This window comes from Bos javanicus, chromosome 6 (genome assembly GCF_032452875.1).
Source record: "Bos javanicus breed banteng chromosome 6, ARS-OSU_banteng_1.0, whole genome shotgun sequence".
Classification (NCBI taxonomy): Eukaryota; Metazoa; Chordata; class Mammalia; order Artiodactyla; family Bovidae; genus Bos; species Bos javanicus.
The window spans coordinates 114747676-114769812 of NC_083873.1; the positions used below are offsets into that span (position 1 = coordinate 114747676).

Here is a 22137-nt window from a genome sequence, read left to right on the forward strand (position 1 = left end):
TCCCTTTGGACAGTCAGGAAAAACCAGATTTTCTCTAGATCCTGGTGCCGGTCACTTCCCAGAGACCCTCAGCTGCGGAGCTGGGCTTTATGGGCTGAGCCCTCTTTGCTCAGCACCTTCAGGGAGCCTTAAGGTTTGCAAGTCACGGCCTGTTCCACAGGTCTCTGGGGCGGGCAGGGGTGGAGAGGCCCAGAGACTAAGCGATTTACCTAAAGCCACACAGCTGGAGCCCAGCCCGGTGCTCCTTTCGGGCCCTGGGAGCCTCTTACAAGCAGTGCTGAGCAGCACGGGCTCCAGATAACCCTGCAGTCTAGTGGGGGACCCGGGAGACCCCAGCACATACGCCCACAGGGCGACCAAAGGGGGAGTGGGTCTTGTGCCATCCCCACGCCTCAGGCCCGTGGTCCCAGCAGGCGGCTGCTGATGGCAGCAGAAATCTGAGCCGGTGAAGGCTCCGGGGAAGATCGCGAGCTGCCTGGCAAGCCGTCCTGGGGCGGGGCCAAGCTCGACACACACAGAGGGGCCCTGGCAACTCAGACGGCAGCAGCCCGACGTGGCCCAGGAGGGGGCCGCCCCACGGCCGGGGGTTCAGCCGTGACCTTGTCCAGCCACTGCATGGGCCCAGGGCCTGCAGGGACAGGCCAGAGCTTCAAGCTGGGGTGGGGGACGGTCTCCTTACGCCAGCACACTGCTGTCTAGGAGAGAAAGGGCAAGGGCTCTTGGCAGCTGGCCCAGATAGATCCAGCCTGAACTTTGTATGAGTGCTGTGTGGCCCAGGGTAAGTGTCCTGGCCTCTCTGAGCCTCCCGGCCGCCCTGGCGATACAAGGTGGGGAAGCCCGGCGTCCGCCAGCCTTGGGACAAGCGAGCCCTGTGCCTGGAGGTCTGGGCCTCACTAACGCACGTGGTTCTTCCTGCCAGCGCAGGTCTCCACCAGCTGACCAGCCCGCGGTACAAGTTCAACTTCATCGCCGACGTGGTGGAGAAGATCGCGCCGGCTGTGGTCCACATAGAGCTCTTCCTGAGGTGTGTGGAGCCCCTCCTGGCCCCTACCCCACCATCTGCTGGGCCCAGACCAGACTCGATCCTAGCACTCGGGGGAGGGGGGCAGTAGAGACCAGGTGGCTGTGGAGTCCAGCGGACCCTGCTCAGACCGCCTGGCCGCTGTTGCCCTGGGGAGGGCGCCCGTCCCTGACCCTGACCTCGTGGCCTAAGGAGACAGAAAGCAGCTCACACGTGACCCAGCTGTAGGGGCTGCTGCAGGGTCACAGGGGCTGTCTGAGCTGATACCACCCTGCAAACTCCTGGCTCCCATGGAATCCTGGGAGTCTCTTCCCAAATTGACTTCGACACTGCAGCTCTGTCTTAACCTCACGGCCACTGTGTGTGGAAGGGGCCGGCAGGGGCCCAGATGGGACACACAGGGTCAGACCCCCCCACTTCCATCCTGTTGGAGTCGGAGGGAGCCAGCTCCTTGCATGCCACGCTGCCCGAGGGGACCATCACCAAGACCTCGGCCACAACCCCAGGGCCTCACTTGACTTCACAAAGCTTTCCTCGAGTGGTGGGGGCTGCCAGCATCAAGCCCCACCAAGGCATAGGGACGAGGCAGCCCGCCCCCCACCACATCCTGGGAAAGGGGCCGGGAGTGGGCAGAATCGCTCCCACGCTGACTCCTAGCCCCAGCATGGGACTTGGCCCCTGCCCACTGGCTGTGGGGCTTGACCAGTGGGAGCCCCTGTCTCCCGGCATCCCGCTCCCGACCTCTGGAGGCCTGGGGTGGTGCTCAGCACCAGCGGTGCTCCAGAGGACAAGCGGACGCCTGGAGTGAGCTCAGCATGGTCCTCGGAACCCGCTCTGTGCTTGTCGCCGCACAGGCTGCCCTTTCTGCCCTTCTGAGCTTCTCCCATCGCCCCGGCCTGGTGCCGCCTCCCGGAGGAGACAGCCAGGCCCAGCCGCCCGCCCCTCAGCGCTGACCGACAGGGCATGCACCGCACTCTGAGGCCCTCCCACAGGTTGGGAAGGCAGGCTCCCATGTCCCCATTTTCTGGATGTGGAAACAGAGGCCTGGGCCGCTGCCGCAGGCTCAGGGATGCCCCCCGGGGCTCTGGCGTCTTAGAGCCAAGCCCATCCCCCTGCAACACGCTGACCCCCTCACTGCCTTTGCCACGGGCCCCAGACCCTGAAATGTGTCTTTAAGGAAACGGCAGCCCAACGTGTGAATTGCCCGTCCTTGGCCTTGCAGGTGGCTTGTTGGGGGGGCAGCGTCCTTCCAGACACCAGCCCCTGAACCAGCTAGTTGCTGACCACAGCGGGAGGCAGCAACGCTGGGTCCAGCCTTCCCTGGAAGCTGACATCCCGGGGTGGGGGTGGGGTGAGGCTGAGGTGGGCGCCATCCCAGACACAGGCAGCGTGGTCCTCCAGCACAGTCACCTCCGGCTGTGACCCCGGAGTGCGCGGGGGAGGCCCTGGACTGCCTGGGGCTCTTCCTCAGACCTGAGGCGAGTCCTGCACCCAGCAGGCCCCGCAGGGCTCGGGTCTGCTCAGGGAACCGCACGGAACCGGGTGGAGGCAGGAGCTGGTCTCAGGCCTGAGCGGACAGATGCTCTGGTCATCGCGTGGAGGGGCTGAGTGACCAGGCTGCCCAGGTCAAAACCTGGCTCTGCCCTTCCCCTGCCTGACCCGGGCGGCTGGTTCATGTCCCCGGGCTTGGGTCCCCACCTATGAACTGACTGCGGACAGGAGGCTGACCCCTCTGAGCCTCAGTCTCCTCATCCAGGAAATGGGCTGACGCCACCTCCACTGACCCGGGCGGCTTCAGGCCTTGTCTGCCCACCTGTGAACTGGGGGGCCTCTGTCTCCTGTAGGGCGGCCGTGAGCACGGTGGGATGCGGTCCCTGGCTCCGTGGGCGCTCTCGGTGACCTTGGTTGTTCCTGACCTGCTGGGGAGGTGGCGTTTCTGTGCTTCCCAGAGATCTGCTCCGCTCTTCCTCCCCGCCCTTCCCCATCCCCGCCCCCTCACACACACACACACACACACACACACACAGAGTTAGACCCTTTATGGCTGGTGTCTCTCCAGCAGCCTCGGGCATGCTTGACCTGCCCCGTCCAGGCCCTGCACTGTGGCCCCAGAGACAGAGGCGACCCTCCCCGGGGAAGGCCCTGAGCCTTCCCAGGACTTCGGGGCAGGCAGCCAAGGCACGGGAGGGAGGTGGGAGCATGGGCCCCTCAGTGTTTACGACCCTGTCTCTGTGCAGCTGGAGATCTGGGACGCTGACGTTCCCCGGGGACCTGCTGAGTCCCGTGGAGCTGTGTGCACATCCTCCTGTCTTCCCTATGGCTTGTTGACCGACTGCCTGCAGACGGGCACCCTGCTTGCTGGAGCAGGTGGTATCGGCCCATTTCCCAAAGTGGGAGACTGAGGCCCAGAGGGGTCGCCCTCCTGGGTGTCCACAGTCAGGCAGGTGTAAGTGGGGACCGGACTCAAGGTTACAATCCTGGTCTGTCTGGCTCCAGGGCAGGAAGTGCCTGCTGCGTCGTCACGGTGCTGACATTCACAGGCCTTGCGTCTCGTCCTCGCAAATGGCAAGTCACAGGCCATTGTCCCCCTCTGTGGCTGTGAAATGGGTCCAGACTTAACGACTGGCCAAGGCCACAGCCAGGAGGTGGCAGAGCCAGGATTCAATCCTAAGGCCTGGTGGATGCTCGTCTTCCCCAGACCCTGGCTGTGGCCGCCCCTACCCGCAGTCCTGACCCAGCGCACCCACCTGCCTCCCCCACAGACACCCTCTGTTTGGCCGCAACGTGCCCCTGTCCAGCGGCTCAGGCTTCATCATGTCGGAGGCAGGCCTGATTGTAACCAACGCACACGTGGTGTCCAGCACCAACACCGTCTCGGGCCGGCAGCAGCTCAAAGTGCAGCTGCAGAATGGTGACACCTACGAGGCCACCATCAAGGACATCGACAAGAAGTCGGACATCGCCACCATCAAGATCCACCCCAAGGTGAGTGGGTGGGGTGTGGGGAGCCTTTCCTGGACCCTGGGGCTCAGAGACCTTCAGCGCCACTTTCCCGTCAGACAGTCAGAGGAACCCAGGCCCCTGGGGACTGGCAACGTGTCCTAGTCTTGGGTCTAGTGAGACTAGAACCCCAATGTCTGGACACCGCCCTGCAGGGCCCTGAGTGGCCCGGCTGCTGTCCAGGAAATGTGCGGCTCCCACACGGAGGGTGGCGAGTCTCCAGGGCCGGGGACCCTTCCATTGTCCCTCCTGGGTCTATTCCTGGAGATGCCACTGTCCCCCTGGGGGTCACAGAAGGGATGACTCCCTCCTGCATGTTTCTTGCTGTTCAGCTTCGTGGTCCCGGCTCCGTGGGGCGCTGTGGGCTCACCTGGGGTGACCTGTGCCCTGCCCACGCCATGCAGTCCATGCGGATGGGCGGGGGTTGGGGGCGGGCCCATGTGGGCTGATGAGTCCAGCTTGGTTGAGCTTGCACCCAGCTTCTGCTCTTTCTGAATAAAAGTTGCCAGGACTTGAGATGATCGATGTCTTGCAAGGAGGCCTCCTCTCACCTGGTCACGTGAGAGGGAATTCAGTGACTCCATGAAATTATCCTAAGGGAGACAGACCCTTGCCCACTTTCGGAGCCCTGTCACAGTCGTCCCTGAGCCCGGGGCACCACCTCTATGTTGGAGACGGGGAACCTGGGGGTGACGGGAGGGCCGTACTCAAGGTCAGAGGTTGGCAGACGTTTTCCGTGAAGTGTGGACAGTGAACGATATAGGCTTCACGGGCCCTGTGGTCTCTGTCGCAACCTCTCCACTCTGAACCGTCCTGGGAAGGCAGCCACAGGCCAGACAGATGGCTGGGCTGCGGTCCAGGGAAAGATGTGTTTACAGAAGAGGCTGCTGGATTTGGCCAAGGGCCATAGTATGCGCCCCCTGCTCGAGGACCCCCGTGGGGAGAGGCAGAGCCGTTCGGAGCCCTGGGTGGGTGGCCGCTTGGTCTCTCCCCTTCCAGGCACTGGAATCTCCCCCTGGGGAGTGGAGGGGTGCATTCTAGCAGCCACCAAAGATGCTGGCAGGGTCAGTAAGACCAGATGTCCTGGTGCTCAGATGCTCCCAGTGCCTGCAGGGGTTCTCCTGACCGCAGGTCTGACTTCCAGCCCCCAGCCCTGCGTTAAACTGGGCTTTGGGGAAAGCTGCTGACCTGCGTTGTCCCCTCTGGGTCCTCGTCCCAGATGCCGCTCCCTGGGTCCTCACCTGGGACCCCGTGTGCCTCTTGCTGAGGCTTCACTGCCCAGCAGCACAGAACGTGGCACGTTGAGGCTCCATGCCTCCCACCTGGGCACAGCTGCTCAACGCCTCCTTAACCCTCACTTCTGTGTACAGCATTTTTCCTGCTTTATCAAGAGCTGCTGTGAAAAACAGAAAACTTCTTACTTGACTTAGAGGCAGACAGTACATAGGGGACGCTCCTGACACGGGAGGAGAGGCTGGACGGATGGAGCCCACAGTCCTGAGGGTCTGTGGCTCAGAGTCCTGGCCTCTGACCTCCAGAGTCAGCAGAGGCCCCTGGGATCTGGGCGCGGCTGTGCCTCCAGGCTGTGCCCAGCCAGACCTCTCTGTGTCCTCCCTGATGTGGACCCTGTGGCTTGCCTTGGGGAGACCTGTGGTTGCTGGTGGGCTGAGCCCCTGCTCTGCAAATGCCAGCCCTGGGTCTGGTGGCCCCCAAGGGTCAGCCAGCCTTGCTTTGGCCTGCACCCTGATGGCTCTGTCCAACTGCTCCGGGGACCACCCTGCCGGGGCCCTGGCCATAATTTGGCTCTGGTCCCACCAAAGGCCCCCCACTGAGCTTCCCTTCCCGTGTCCTCCCCACCTCCCCCCACCCCCAGAAAAAGCTCCCTGCGCTGCTGCTGGGCCACTCGGCAGACCTGCGGCCCGGCGAGTTTGTGGTGGCCATCGGCAGCCCCTTCGCCCTGCAGAACACGGTGACCACCGGCATCGTCAGCACAGCCCAACGGGATGGCCGGGAGCTGGGCCTCCGGGACTCTGACATGGACTATATTCAGACAGACGCCATCATCAATGTGAGTCTGCACAGCGGCCTCAAGGCCGGTCCTCGGAGCGCCGCCCCGGAGCCCCGCCCCGGAGCCCCGCCCCCCATAGCCCCGCCCTCCAGAGCCCTTCTATCTCTCCAATATGTCCACTGGTGGAAAGTTCTTTCTTTACATTAAGTGCAGCTCTGACTCCCGGGACTTCTGCCCGTGGGCACCAGGCTGGCCCTCTAAGTCTCAGAGGCCGCAGCCCTGATCCGGGACAGTCCTTCAGAGTCGTAGAGATGCAGCCAAGACCTCAGAAATATTTTTGCCTAAATCACACACCCCGACAACATCATTACCATTATTATTGCTGCTACTATTATTATCCTATTGGATGCCACGTCTTACATTCACAAAGCCGTTTGTCCAGACACCCAGCGCCTGCCACCTCTCTGCTGTACCATGGTTCGGAGAAGGCAATGGCACCCCACTCCAGTACTCTTGCCTGGAAAATCCCATGGACAGGGAGCCTGGTAGGCTGCAGTCCATGGGGTCTCTAAGAGTTGGACACGACTGAGCGACTTCACTTTCATTTTTCAGTTTTCATGCATTGGGGAAGGAAATGGCGACCCACTCCAGTGTTCTTGCCTGGAGAATCCCAGGGATAGGGGAGCCTGGTGGGCTGCTGTCTATGGGGTCACACAGAGTCAGACACAACTGAAGCAACTTAGCAGCAGCAAACCCTCTTCTGGGAAGTGTTGGTCTTTGAAAGACTTCTCGATGCCAGTGGGATGAGAAACGGTGCCCTGTCCTGCATCCACCGGGGAGGGTGGAGACATGGATGAGAGGCTGGAGGGAGCCCATGAGGTCTGGGCGGACAGTGCCGGCCAGCTCAGACCCCGATGATCAGAGACGACCGTGCACTTGGCCACTGCGGGCCTCAGCCTTCTTGTCTGTGGAATGGGCGCTGAGGCCTATTAAGCCTGTTGTGCTCAGTTGCTTCAGTCGTGTCTGACTCTTTGCGACCCCATGGACTGTAGCCTGCCAGGCTCCTCTATCCATGGCATTTTCCAGGCAAGAATAATGGAGTGGGTTGCCATTTCCTTCTCCATTCAACCCTGTTGGGGGAGGAAATTCAATTACATGTTTCTGGGCCTGTTGGATGGTAGTTTCTAAAGAAAAAGCTTCAGAAGCCCTCCAGGAGGGGAGGTGCGGGGCCTGGCTGACGTGCATTTCCTCCCTGCAGTACGGGAACTCCGGGGGACCGCTGGTGAACCTGGTGAGTGTCCCCTGGGGCAGGAGCCTCGGGTTTTCTGGGGCCCTGTTCACACTGGGATGGGCGGCACAGCCTCGAGGGGGACTTGGGGCCCAGAACACGGCCCTCGTGCCTTCACACCCAATGGTCTGGGGGCTCCAGAGGAGGATGCAACCCCAAGCATGTGCTGCCCCCAGGGGAGCTGATGCTGTCGGAGGAGCGAGGGAGGTCTCAGAGCAGCAGGACCCGGTGCCTGTGGTGGGCCTGGGGCAGGGGACATGGGTCAGGGGCCGGTCCCCACATCATGTTGACGGGAGAGGAGCTGGGCTTGCCACGCACCTCTGGGGCTGGTGTCTGGGCCGTGTAAGGATAGACGCAGGCAGGGTCTCGCAGGAGCGCTGGGGCAGGGGTGTCTGCCGGGCACCCCTGGGAGGAGCTGCATCCAGGAGTGGGGTCTCAGGTGGCAGATCAGGCCAAGCAGCACCCGCCTCCTGGCGGGGGAGGGCAGGACAGGGAGGGAGCCCAGCTGGAAAGGGACAGATAGTGGAGGATGCTGGGGGCTGCCCTGACCCCATGTTCCCCCACCCTGCTTCTCGAAAGAGGGGATAGAGGGTCCCCCAGTCCTCACCACGTCCCTCTTGGCTCCAGCCCCTCAGAAGGCTGGCTGGGGGCGTCCTCAGGCAGTAGACACAGCTTCTCGGGGGCAGACTGTAGCTTCCCAGGTCAACACTCTGCAGTGATGCAGCTAGGGGTCAGCTGTGGAGGCAAACGGCGGGAGAGGTGGGGGTCCCTGACTCAGACCTGGACCCTGGAGCACCTTTAGGGAGCTTCTCAGGGAGGGCGCTGACGGCCAGGGCCCCTGGTCTGGGAGCCGAGTCGCACGGACACGCTGCTCTGCCACTGAGGGCAGTGGCCACTTGGGCTCTCGGAGTGACTGCCCGCTCTGATCTCCCGCCCAGGACGGTGAGGTCATTGGCATCAACACCCTCAAGGTCGCGGCCGGCATCTCCTTTGCCATCCCCTCAGACCGCATCACGCGCTTCCTCTCAGAGTTCCAGGACAAGACTGGCAAAGGTACGGAGCCCCCACGCGGGGTCAGGGACACTGCCCCAGGGCTGAGCTCAAAGCCTCCAGCAGGGCCAGGCGCTCCCGCCACGCTCTGTGATGGCACCCACTGCCCAGCCCACCCTGATGCCTCAAGACCCCCAACCGGGGATACCTCAGCCTCTCTCCCATCCTCTCCTCACCTCATGACGATGACCACCCGCACCCCTCTAGACGGTCCCCTCTGGCTGGGGATCGTCCACCTCACCTCCCGCCTCCTAAGGTGGTGGCCCCTAGGTTTCAGTCGTCTGAGCCACTCCATAGTTGCCAGACCCAGATAGAACTTCCTTCTATCCCATTAACCCATCTGCCCTCCCGCCCACCAGCCCATCCACCTACTCACCAACCCACCCATCCATCCTCCCACCCACCGTCCCACCCACGCACCAACTCATCCATCCATCCACTCATCGCTTCATCCACCTATCCTTCCTTTCTACCTTCTTTTTCTTGCTTTCCTTCCTCCCATCCCTCCCTCTGTTCATTCATGCATCCACCCCCCTGCATCTTTTTATCTATCTAGTTTTTGAGATGGTGGTTTTCCTTCTTCATCTTTTGATATGGTAAATTTCTTTGGTTGGTTTTATAATATTAAACTACCCTTGCATTCCTGGAATAAAGCTCACTTAGTCGTGATGTATTATCCTGCTTTATATATTGCTACGCTTGATTTGCTGAAAGCATTTCAAGACTTTCCACGTCTGTCTTCATCAGGAATGTGGGTCTAGTTCTCTTTCTGGTTTGGTGTTGGGATAATGAGTTGAGAAGTGGCTTAGGAAAAACATTCCCCCGTCTGTCTCTTCTACTCTCCGTTTTCTACTGCAGTGCTATTTTACTTCTGACACATCTGGTCAGCAGTAAGTGGGGTTTCTCCCTGCCAAGCTGAGTGTCTTACAATTTAACTCAATTCTGACACTGTCTACCTGGAGATAGCATCAGACCCCACAAGTTAAGGGCTCAGTCCTATGACTGCCCCAGCCCTGCCTTCAGATGCCAATTGCACACTGACTATAAATCAGAATTGCCCATGACCCCTTTCTTGGGTTGGATCGTTTGCTAGAGCAGGAAGACTGTTTTCTCAACAGATAACCAGTTTATTGTAAAGCATATGTCTCAGGAACAGCCTGATGAAGAGATTTGTAAGGCAAGGTGTGGGGGAAGGATGCGGAGCCCATGGTCTCTGGGTGCACCTCCACACAATCGCCAACCCAGAAGCTCTTCAAACGCATCTTTCTGGGATTTTGTGGCGGCTGCACGACATAGGCATGGTTGACTAGGCTGCTGTGTGTGTGTTAGTCACTCAGTCGTGTTCGACTCTGTGCGACCCCATGGACTGGAGCCCATCTACTGTCGACCGTAGCTTCTCTGTCCATGAGGTTCTCCAGGCAAGAATACCAGAGTGGATTGCCATGCCCTCCTCCAGGGGATCTCCCCTACCCAGGGATTGAAGCTGGGTCTCCTGCATTGCAGACGGACTGTACCTCCTGAGAACAGGAGGAGAAGGGGACGACAGAGGATGAGATGGTTGGATGGCATCATTGACTCAATGAACAGGAGATGGTGAAGGACAGGGAAGCCTGGCGTGCTGCAGTCCATGGGATTGCAAAGAGTCGGACACAACTGAGTGACTGAACAACAATAACAATTTCACCTTTAGAGGTCTGGAACTATTTCAGGAGCTGTGAGAAAAAAATGTCCCTTAGAAATCTGATCACTTTAGGGAAGTACAAAAGTTTCAGGAGCTATGTGTTAGGAACCCTGGATGAAGACCAAAATATGTATACATTTCTTATTATTGGTCACAGTATCACAGAAATAGCCACTCATTTTCAGTTTCTAGACCCGTTTGTGTAGAACTGATATGGTATCTTCCTTAGGCATCCGTTAGACTTCTCCTATAAGACCGTCTGGGCTTGAAGTTACTTTGTGGCAAGATTTTTAACTATTTCAATTTCTGTAATAGATGTGGGGCTATAAAAAGTGTTAGTCCCTCAGTCTTATCTGACTCTTTGCAATCCCGTGGCCTGTAGCCCACCAGGCTCCCCTGTCCATGGCATTCTCCAGGCAAGAATACTGCAGTGGGTTGCTGTTCCCTTCTCCAGGGGATCTTCCTGACCCAGGGATGGAATCCAGGTCTCCTGCATCACAGACAGATTCTTTACTGTCTGAGTGACTAGGGAAGCCCATATAGGGCTGTGGAGGTTATCGTTGCTTCCTGAGTGAACTTTCGTAGTCTGAAATTTTCAAGAAATTGGTTCCGTTTACCTCTGTGGTCAAGTTTATTGAGCCCTAGTTGTTCATATTAGTCTCTTATCTTCTTAATACCTATCGAATCTGTAGTGATGTCACCTCTCCCATTCTTGATACTGATCATTGTGTCTTTTTTCCCCCTAATTAGTCTGGCTAAAAACGTATCAATTTTGATTGATTGTAATCAATTGTAATCAATTGTAATCAATTTGTAATCAATTTGATTTGTAATCAATTGATTTGTAATCAATTGTAATCAATTTGATTACAAAAAATCAACTTTTGGTTTTCATTTATTTTCTCCATGTTTTCCACTTTCTATTTCTTTGATTTCTATTTTTTATTATTTCTTTTCTTCTGCCTACATTAGATTTCATTTGATCTTCTTTTTCTAGTTTTAAGGAGAAGGCTGAAGTCACTGATTGGATATCTCTCTTTTTTTCTGATATTGGTACTTGTAGTGCTATTAATTTCCCTCTAGGTACAGCTTTGCCTCCACCCCACGAAGTTTGGCATGTTGTATCTGGTTTTGTTTTTTCAATTTAAAATGCCTTCTAATTTCTCTTTTGATCTATTCCTTAAAGTTGGGTTATTTAGCAGTATGTATATTTACTTTCTAAGTTATTGTGAATTGTGTAGAGACCTTGTGGTTTAATTCCACTGTGGCCAGGGAGCACAGTTTTGTGATACAAAATTTAAAAATGTGCTGAGACTGCTTTAGTGTTTGTTGCTGTTGTTCAGTTGCTCAGTCGTGCCCAGCTCTTTGTGACCCCACGGAATGCAGCACACCAGGCTTCCCTGTCCTTCACCATGTTTAGGGTTAGACTATGTGAAGGTTGTTGTGGAGTCTAAGACACCTGCTAAGTCACAGGCTAGAGAAGCTGGGGGCACAGAGCTACCACCTTAGCCGTCTATGTTTGTATTGCTCCAGCCAGGGGCCTGCCACGTCGTTAGAGCTCACTGGGTGTTATCAATTAATATCTGGTTTTTGGAGAAGGCAGGAGAAGGTGACCAGTTCAGATCATGGCAAGGCGACTTGGGGAGCCTGTGGGATGGAGGCTGGGGCAGGTGGGTCCACTGTCCACTGGGGTCGGGTAGGGGGCCCAGCAAGAGAGCAGATGTCAGAGCTGATGTGGGTGAATGGTGGCCAACGATGAGGGAGGGCCCGAAGCCCCCAGATCAGAACCACGGCCTCTCCCAGGCCCTCAGGAGTAGCCACGTGGGGAGCGGTGCCTCTGGGCTTCTGAGGACACAGGGGCTGGGCTGGCCCCAGGGGCGCAGCTCCTGCTGCCTCTGCTCCCTGCCCAGGCCCCTCGGGGAGTACTGAGGCCTCCATGGCAGCTGTAACCAAGTCCCGACATGCTCTGTTTCTAGACTGGAAGAAGCGCTTCATCGGCATCCGGATGAGGACCATCACGCCAAGGTGAGTGTCCGAAGGATGCTGGCGCCCGCCACCCCTCACCCCCACACTCCTCCCGGGCCCTGGCCCCAGTGGGCCTGGCCACCGGCAGGTGCTCCCATGGACCAGACGCATCAGGCTTCTGAGCCTTTGCTCAGGTCAGTCCCGCGGCCTGGAACACCTTTCCCCCTCAGCCTGATCCAAAGGACTCCGTTCAGGTGCTCCTCCTCCAGGAAGCCTCCCAGATTAGTTTTCCTGGGGCTACCATAACAAATCACCCCAAGTTAGTGGCTTAAAACAACAGAAATCCTTTCTGTCAATAGTTCTGGAAGCCCTCAGTCCAAACTCAAGGGATCAACAGGGCTGAACTCCATGGATGCTTCAGGGAAGGGTCCTTCCTTGTATCTCCCAGCTTCTAGTGGTTCTGGGTGTTTTTTGGGTTGTATTTGCATCACTACAAGCTCTGCCTTTCTCATTGCATGGTGGGCACGTAGCCCCCAGATTAGAGCCAGGATATCTCCCAGACTCTCAAGAGCAGCCACGTGGGGAGAGGTGACTCTGAGCGCCTGATCACACAGGAGCTGGGCTGGTCCAAGGAGGGTGGCCCCTGCTGCCTTCTCCCTCTTCTTTCTCTGATAAAAACACCAGCCATTGGATTTCGGGACCACCCTAAGTCAGGCTGCTCTCATCTCAAGATTCTTAACCAGGCGAATCAGCCAAGTCGCTATGTCTAAACAAGGTCATGTTCTGAGGCCTGAGCAGACTTGAATTCTGGGAAGGGGACACCATTCTCCCTGCCCGGAGGCCACTTCAAGAGGAGGAGATGTCTCCTCTTCAATTGCATAGCTGCACTTCCCTCCCCAGCTTGCACTGGGTCCCCCGATGTGAGAGCTGCCCACTCCCAACCTTGGCCACGAGCTCTCTGTGAGCAAGGGCTGTGTCCTGCTCACCCCCAGGGCCGGGACTATAACAGAGCAGGTGTCTGCAAATTCTGAGTGCATGAAATAGGGGAGGGGCTGGGGAAGAGGAGGGACAGGGAAGAAGGAAGGGAGGCCGAAGGGAAGAAAATGCAAAGTCCAGGGATTTGGAGAAGGAAGAGGTCACTGCGCTGGGGAGCTCTGGGGCTAACTCAGCTCATCTGAGGGACCCTCCCACCCACACAGTCCCTAAGATGACATTCCTTCCTGTGTCGGCAGCGGTTCCTCTGGGGAGTAAACCTGAAAGCAATTTGGAATCAAGACCAGTGTGTCAATTTACCATCTAAAGGTGTCATTTTTCTCTTCCGTCCAGCCATCCATCCACCCGGCCTTCCGTCCAGCCATCCGTTACACCATCCTTCCAGCCTTCTGTCTCTCCACGTTCACCTGTTGTCTGTTCATCCTCCTTCTGTCTGCCCGTCTATCCGTCACTCTTTCCTTCCCTCCGTCCCGCCATCTGATCTCCCATCCCTCTTCTTTCTTTCCCTCCTTACCCCTCCTCCCGCTCATCCTCCCGTCTGTCCGTCACTCTCCCCTCTCCACACTTCGAATCATCCACCCTCACTGAGATTTCTTTCGAGGAGCCCGAGCTGAGTGGGGGTCACAGACAAGAACCAGTGACAACCCAGAGTGGTCAGTGGCAGGCCCCTGCAGCGTGGGGGCACAGAGGAGACTCCTCGTCCTGGGTGGAGGAGGGGACGAGGGGGCAGCTTTGTACTGAGTGAGCTTAGAGGCCCAGAAGAAGTGCCTTAACGGTGGAACTGTCTTTTCAGTTTGGTAGAGGAGCTAAAGGCCAGTAACCCAGACTTCCCAGCAGTCAGCAGTGGGATTTATGTGCAAGAAGTTGTTCCGAATTCACCTTCTCAGAGGTAGGCTCCACCGGAGGAAGCAAGGAGGTTGGGCGGGCGGGCTCGGGGCCTGGGCCGGACTTCACTGACCTTGCATGACTTTTAGCTTCCTGGCAACGTGGTGTAACGTGAAAATGGCAGGCGGGATCCTGGCCAGTCCTCTAAGCTGGGCTCAGGCTGGAGGCCGAAGGCCGTCCCCTCCTTGGCCCAGAATGTCCTTCCCTTTGGGTTTGGAGAGACAGTGCAGTGGAGGTCCTCACCCCCCAAGCTGAGAACTGCATGCCAGCCTGACTCTCACCAGCCTTGCGGGTCAGCCTGGGTCTTTCCTGGCCAGTTTCCTCATCAGCAATGGGTATGATTCTGCCTACTCTTCCTCCCCCACGGGACACTGTCAAGATCAATTAGGGAACAAAGCCTTGCCTTCTCGGAACCTGAGGATGAGGGAAAGGTCGAGTGTTGCAGCGTGGTAGGCTGAAGCAGGCCGTGCGGTGGGCGATGGCACGCGTGATCCTGTGCCCTGGATCGGCGCTGAACAAGCGCCCACCCTGCTTCCTCCCTGGCGTCCCTCTGTGCAGTGGGTGGGCTCCTTTGGATCCTGCTTCTAAAGTGTAGCTTCAGGAGCAAGAAGTGGCCCATGTAGGGTCTGGGGCCCCTTTGGGGGTGGTGAGTGGAGCCAGGCAGGAGGGTATCCCAGCCTCTTCAACCCAACAGGACCTGTTTTCTCTGTTTTGTGTGCTGGGCTGGAAGATGCAGATCCCTGGAGTCTTCCTGCCCTGAACACAGCACGCGTGCTCAGCCCACAGCCGCCGTGCAGTAAAAATTGTCGAGATACAGATCTGTGATGCCAAAGAGTAATCACCCCCAACTCGGGCTCTCTATTTGGGGGTGCTGGGGCAGCAGGCAGGTGTCAGGGAGAGTGGCCACACGCAGGGTGCCCTGGACAGGGGAGCTTGGTGGCGACGGTGGCTGCGGCTGACCCAGGCTGGGTCGTGAGCTGGGCGTTCCAGCTGCGTCCCCTCAGGGGCTCCTCACTGCAGCCTGCGAGGTATGGGCTCTCATCCCATTGCTCAGATGGGAAGACTGAGCCTTGACGCAGTCAGTCCTCTGAGGTCATGCAGCTAGCCCGTGTGGATCTGGGTCCTGTCACCTGTGAACCTGACCTCGGTGCCACTCTGCCTGCCCTCTGGATGGAGGGGAAGGTCACGGCAAGTCAGGTGCAGAAGGGGGCTGGCCTCGCTCGTTCCAGCCCTGACTGGAAGTCTTAGTAACTGCCGCAGTGGTGGAATCAATACCCTGGACCTCGCTGTGATTTGCCGAGAGCGTCCCCACCCAGGGCTGCAGTGGCGGGAACCGAGGCTCACGGAGCCGCATCCTTGGCCAGGTGGGGAGGCCGCAGCCAGAACACGACTCCATTCCCCCTGCTGTACAGAAAAGTCAACCGACAAAGCGTTAGCCGGTGGTTGGACAGTGGCCTCTGCCCGGGGTGAGAGCCTGGCGGTCAGGACCCTGTTCTCACCTGTTGAAATGACTTTCCTTAAACCTGCGGCTGTTAGAGGCACCCAGGCCCCGGCCTCTCGGAGAGGAGCTGTGACCGCCTCTCTCTCCCGTTGGCAGGGGGGGCATCCAGGATGGAGACATCATCGTCAAGGTCAACGGGCGGCCCCTGGCCGACTCGAGCGAGCTGCAGGAGGCCGTGCTGACCGAGTCCCCCCTGCTGCTGGAGGTGCGGCGTGGCAATGACGACCTGCTCTTCAGCATCGCGCCCGAGGTGGTCCTGTGAAGGTGGGGCCGTCTCCCCCAACCCCGCCCGTCGCCAAGGACCGGGGCCCGCGGGCTGGCTCCCTCCAGAGCCTCTGCCCCCGCGGGATCAGGACGAAGGACCCGGGTCGGTCCTCAGCACAGCCAGCGGACTCTTCCCGGCATCCAGGACCGGAGCCACAGGCTGGCTGGGCTTCGCCGGGGGCCCGCATCTCAGCCGCATCACAGTGCCCCCCACGCCACCCCCAAATGCTCCGGGGGGCCCCCCACATTCCCAGATCTAGAAGACTCTCGTATTCCCCCCAAAGCCCCTCCTCTCTCCCACCTTCCTGCCTTTGCACCCGTCCGTAGGGTACTTCTCTGTAAACGCCTGCCGTTCCTTCCCCACCCGCACCTCCCCAGCTCTCACTGATTAGGTCTCAGGCCCCCAGCCTCCTCCTCTCCCTGGGGTGTCCCTCTGCCCCCCACAGCACAGTGCCCATCACCTTAAATGACCAGGGCTGTCTGCCTGGCTCACCTGCCCCCACTGAGGAGTCCGGTGTGGCGGGTCTGGCCGGAAGCTGGCACTGTGAAGCATCCCCTGATGACCTAGCCGAGCCCTAGGGCTTGGCGACCAGCCCCGGCCTCCCAGGTAGGGGAGAAGCAAGCAGAGAGAGAGCAGAGGGTGTCTCCCACCCCTGCCTCCCGGGAGGCTGGCCTGTCCTCCCGGAGAAGACCCTGGGGTGGGGTGGGGACTGCGGAGGAAGCTGGGACCTGCGGGCAAGGGGAGGCGAGGACTGAGCCGCTGGCCTCCCCAGCTGTTTCGCGGGTAGCGGGGACTCATGGCATCCCCAGGAGCTCAGGTGGTCCCCTCTCGGCGGGGAGCTTGTTTCCGGGTGACCCCGTGAGCTCCCCAGCGCAGTCCGGCCCCCGAGTTGCTTGTACTGTATGTTTCTCTACTGTATGGAAATTAAAGTTTACAAGCACGTGGTTCTGGGCCAGCCAGGGCACATCTGGGGTCCCCTGCCTGCTGCTGCACAACTCCTCCTGACCCAGAGCCGACCCGTCCGTCAGCAGGCACAGAGACAGCGGCGGGGTCCGCCGCCCAGAGCAGCGCCTGAGCATCGCCATGCCCCAGCCGCCCCACCCTCAGCCCCGGGCTCCCCACTTTGACTCCTGGCCCCTGGTCCCCAGTAAGATGCCTCCCCTCCCCATTGCAGGAGCCTCTCCCCCGACACAGGAGGGTCCTGAGACCACCCACCTCCTGGCAGTGGCCTCCTGGCCACTTGGAGAGGTGTCTGGCTGGCAACGGCGAGCCACCGCGTGTGCAGTGCATGCCCGGTCAGGCCGTGGGGTGAAGTCTCCCTGTGTCATCTTCACTCCAGACCACCCAGCAAGGGCGCTCGTGGCAGAACCGGGGAGGCCGGGGCAAAGCCAGCTGCCCAGGACCCCAGCGGGGGCTGCCGGCAGGGACCGAGAGCTGTGAAGTCGCCCAGAGCCCGCCCCCAGGGTCGCGTGAGCGGGAGGTTGAGGGGCGCTGATCTGGGCTGGGAAGGAGAGCCCAGCCCGAGTTCTGGACCACCGTCCTGGAAAGATGCAGCCCCCTTTGGTCCAAACCTCTCAGAGCAGCAGGGCCTGCCCCCAGCCGGCCTCTGTGTGACCACAGCCAGCTTGTCACTCAGGGCTGTGGGGAACTACAGACTTCATGCTTTCCCAACTCCGAAAGCCTGAGATTCGACAGGTCCAAACTTAAATGACCTGCCAAGGGGGCTAATTCTAGGAGCTAGCCTCGGATGGCCACGGTGGTGGCTGGAATCCCGCTCAGTACCTGGAGGGACTCATGGGAGATGGGCCCGGAGGGTGGGGGGCTGGAAGGGCCGAGTGGGGCTGACTGTGGCCACAGGCCGGCTGGACAAATGGGGTGGGAGGTGGATAGGGAATCAGACTGAAGAGCTCTCAGCACCCACAGCCATGAAAGAACCCGAGACCGTCTGGTGACGCCGTGACCCCATTTGCCATCCTAGTTTTGCGGTCCCGGGGTCAGACGATCACAGAACTGAGCACACTCCCCACCCCCAGGCCACGTCCAGGGCCTGCTGGGGAAGGAGGGGGCCGGCACAGAGGCCACCCTGCAAGGAGCCTCCCAGCCCCACCACGCAGTGGTCCCTGCCACCCACCGGCCAGCCCACCCCCTTGCCCTGTCCACCCTGAGCCGACTCCTATCACGGCCCGCCCTGCGGCCAGCATTCTCCAAAACTGTCCGGGCACCGCCCCGGAGCCTGGCCCAGCCCCCACTGTGGGACCACCCACCTCGCAGCCAGCCCCCATGCCCCTCGCCCACCCAGGGTGGACCAGACCATCCTCACAGAGCAGGCCTGTGCCATCTCACCCCCCCTGCCCCTACCCCGCCCACTGCCCAATCTGGAGCAGTCGTGATGCCCAGGGTCGGTCCACTTGCTGAGGTCTCTGCTCTCACCGGCCCCAGGCGGGCCCCTGATTTGCGCGTCCACAACGGTGCACAGAGCTTGGTCCTTGTTCTCCATCTCTGGCTCCCTGTCGGTGTGCCCAGCGGCCACGTGATCCTCCCTGGGGGTAGGGAGCCCAGGGAGCTGGGGCAGCTGTCCAGGTCAAGGCCGCTGGTCTGGGGGCCTGGGCTTGGGTGGACGATGAGCTGGAAGTAGGGCACTAAGAGCGGAGCCTTGGACTTGAGCGGGGCCAGGCGTCTGAGAGGGCTCTGGGGCCCGCGATCAAGGGGGTCAGGTCAGTTCAGTTCCTGGTGAGAGCTGCTTCCTGGCCTGGCAGAGGCTGCTGATGGCTCTATGCCCAGGAGGCAGGGGTAGGGGTGGGGAGCTGGCAGGAGAGGACTGGAGTCCTTCCTACATGGGCGGCAAGCCCACCATGAAGCTACCCACCTTGTCTAACCCTGCTCGCTCCCCCAAGGCCTCGCCTCCACTTCCCGTGACGCTGAGGGTAGGGAGGGCTTCCGCTTGTGAAACTGGGGTACACGATCCAGTCCTTAGCGCAGCAGCGCAGGTGTGGGGAGGAATGGAGCGGGGAAGGAGAGAAGCAGACCGGCCTGCGGGTGTTGTGCTGGAGGGATCAGGGGGTGACGACGCCGGCTGAGCCCCTCTGAAGAGCTGTGCAGGTGGAGAGCTGGTGGCAGAGGTGGTCCCACCTGCCCCCCTTCCAGGGGTGGAGTTAGTGTCTCCTGGGCCCAGAGGGGACCCCTAGGCTCCCGAGGGAGCCCTGAGCCCAGAGCTGTCCCCTGCAGCTGCAGGTGTCCTCAGAGGTGAGGGTGTAGGGGGGACCTGGCCAGCCGCTCCCGCCTGAGACTTGGAGAGACAGACAGCGGGGTGCCCAGCACCTGCCCAGAGGTCCAGCGGCGTCAAGTACTTGCAAGTGCCCAGGATGGGTCACCGGCGCCCTCCGGGCATTTTCCAGAACCATCTTCCCCTGAGGTGTGGCGCTGGGGTGCACCAGGCTCCCTGACATGGCCTCTGCGGGTGTCGATGATGACCAGCCCATCAGCATCGCCTCTCCCTTCCACCACCACCTGGAAACCCTCATGTTTGGAGGAGAGTCATGACTGTGGCCCCAAAGGGGCGGTGCTGAGGCCCATCTGACCCCAAAGCCGCTTTGCTGCAGCAAGTGTCAAATTAAATGTCGCACAGGGGGGCTTCCCTGGCGGTCCAGTGGTTAGGAATTGGCACTTTCACTTAGGGGGCAAGAGGCCAGTCCCTGGTCAGGAAACTAAGGTCTGCAAGCCCTGTGTGTAGTCAAAAAAAAAAAAAAAGAAAAAAAAAATCACAAAGGAGGTTCGTTACTCACACTCTGGCCCCAGAGTGCTCAAAATATCACTTCATATCCGGTCACTTCCTGCACCAGGCCCTGGGGGACAGGGCTACCCGGCCTCCGCGACCTCAGGCCATCTGTGTGTGAAATGGGAGGTGGGATGCGAGGGTCTCAGCTCAGGCCCAGGCTGGGGTCTCAGCTCAGCCCTTTGCTGCCTGTCTGCGGGCGCCCTTGACTTTGTGCTTCAGCCTTCAGGGAGGCCCATGGATACCACCTCTGGGGCGGAGGGACCCCTTGCCTGAGGCTGGGGGCGGCCCGCTCACCTGCCCCTGGGCTGGCTCTGCAGCAGCGGGCTCTGTGGGGTCAAGGCCTCCGATCCCCGCTTGCCACTCAGCTCCGACCACCCCCAGCCAGGCAGATCTGGCCTCTCCACAGCTGTTTCAGCGGCTCCTGGTGAAAAACAACTTTGTCAGAGCCCGCCAGCTGCCGCCTGAGCCATTGTGCAACCCTCAGGCTCCTGACGCAAGCCCTCCACCCCCCTGCTCTGTGTCCTGGGAGCTACAAACAGGGTTCTGAGACGGTCAAAAACACCCGCCCCCACTTCTGGCTTTGGGATTTCCACCCCCTCCAAAACACCTGGATCTCTAGATGGACTGGAGTGGAAGGGGCATCACAGCTTCCCCGGCTCGAACAACCCATTGCACAGAGACCAAAACCGAGGCCCGGAGGGGAGAAGGACGTGGGGTCACGCGCGAGCCAGGGACCGGCTCGTGCAGGGCCCAGGGCTGAGCCGGGGCAGACAGCTGTGGCCGCAGCTGCAGCCGGACAAGCATCCATCTGTCCGAGTGTGTGGGGCCCGGGCCGAGAGCTCCAGGAGCCGGCGTTCCGGGGGTGGATGGCTGCTGTTCCTGTGAGCTATGGACCTGCAGGGCATCCTCCTCCCCTCCCGTCCGGGATTAGTGAATCCAGGGCACAGTGACCAAAGATGGACGTTCTGGAATGGGTCAGATGCAAGGGAAACAGCAGGGGGCCTGGCACAGCTGCCCCAGCCCGGAGCAGCGGCGCCTGGGGGGATGGCTGGGGCCCGCCTGCCACACTGCCCAGCTCCGGGTCCCGCCTCCTGTCCACACCGCCCCTCCCCCAGCAGGCTTGGATACTCGTCTCCTTTCTTGCTGCCCCCGTGGCTGCCCTGACATCGGTCCACCATTCTCAAGTCTTTCGGGGTCTGGCTCTGCTCTCATCTGTGCTTTCCCCGCCTCTGTGGAAGCTGCCCTTCTCCCGCGACGTTCTCCAGGCTGCTCTGTGTCTGCTTCTTTCTACTGACCATCTTCTCCGTGATGGGCTGAGAAGTGGTCTCCAAAGTGTCCACATCATAGCCCCAGGGAACCTGTCATGTCAGCTCCCCTGGCCCAAAGGAGCTTGCAGGTGTGATCCGATGTAAGATCCTGCATTCTCTGGGGCTGGGGCACGTGACCACAGAGTCCTTAGAGAAAGAGGCAGGAGGGTCAGACAATGGACACGAGGTCGGGGTGACTTGGGGAAGGGGCTGAAGACTGTGGGTGCCTCTGGAAGCTGAAAATGAGGTATCCCCTGGAGACCCCCAGCGGAACTCGCCCCACCCACACCTGGACTTCAGCGGTGACCCTGACCCTGAGCACCGTGATACTCAGTGGCCTTGTTCAGTCAGCGTGCTTGTGATCCCTGAGGGCAGGAACCCCAAACCATCCTGGAAGCCCATCCACCTCTCCCGCATCCTGCCTGTCCATTGATCAGCTCCACGCCTACCGCTTCCTACCCCGGAAGGCCGGCTCCAGGATCCGGAACGTCTCTGAAGTCCCAGCCGTGTCCCCAGAGCCAGTTCAGTGCCCACAGCAGAGCAGGTGCTTGGGGAGAACCCTCCTGGGCCCACACTTGCCGCATCACTGCAGACCAGACCCCCAGTTCCACACCAAGGAAGACCAGGTGCCAGGGGCGGCACCTGGGGAGGGGAGGGCACCACCTTCCTCTTTGCCACACGTTTCTCTGAACCCCAGGAGCAAGCACCGCACCCCCCCCACCACAGGCATCATTGCAGATGGAGCAGGCCACGTGCTGCCCTTTATCACCAGGCCCTGCCCGATACCCGCTGCAGCCTCCAGGGACACCCCTGGCCAGGCGAGCCTCCAGGGGGAACGGACCCTCCTCCTCACACCCGCCAGCCCCAGCCTCTGCCCCGTTCCCTCCCCCCACTTCAAAGGAGACCCCCACTCTGGGCCCTCACCCACTGATTGCCCAAGTCCTCTCTGACGTCCTGACCCCCTGTACCCCTGGGCTCTCCAAGCCCAGGCAAACACAGCCAGGAGGTACAGAACATGCCCACTGCACACGTGACTATGCACACAGCACACAGGTGAATACACACACGTGTGTGTGCACACACAGCACACATGAATGTGCACACACACGACTGTGCACACACACATGAATATACACACAACCACATATATGTGCACACGCAGCACACACTCACTGCACATGTGACTATGCACATGGCACACGTGAATACACACATGGGCATACATGACTGCACACAGCACACAAGTGAATACACACACGTGTGTGTGCGCACACAGCACACATGTCTATGCGCACAGCACACGTGAACACACACAGGCACGTGTGCATGCACACACAGCATACTCACTGCACACGTGACTATGCACATGGCACATAGGTGAATACACACATAGGCACA

General features: G+C 59.8%; 1 protein-coding gene across 1 annotated transcript in view; it reads left to right on the plus strand.

Moving 5' to 3' along the window:
• Window positions 1-16601, plus strand: part of HTRA3 (HtrA serine peptidase 3) — a 29026-nt gene extending 12425 nt beyond the window's left edge. Inside the window, exons 2-9 of the mRNA XM_061420944.1 lie at window positions 925-1024; window positions 3784-4006; window positions 5895-6089; window positions 7288-7320; window positions 8256-8370; window positions 12025-12073; window positions 13800-13895; window positions 15489-16601. Coding sequence (XP_061276928.1) covers window positions 925-1024; window positions 3784-4006; window positions 5895-6089; window positions 7288-7320; window positions 8256-8370; window positions 12025-12073; window positions 13800-13895; window positions 15489-15654 — 977 coding nt within the window. The 3' untranslated portion in view covers window positions 15655-16601. The remainder of the gene's footprint in view (window positions 1-924; window positions 1025-3783; window positions 4007-5894; window positions 6090-7287; window positions 7321-8255; window positions 8371-12024; window positions 12074-13799; window positions 13896-15488) is intronic.
• The last annotated feature ends 5536 nt before the right edge of the window (window positions 16602-22137 follow it).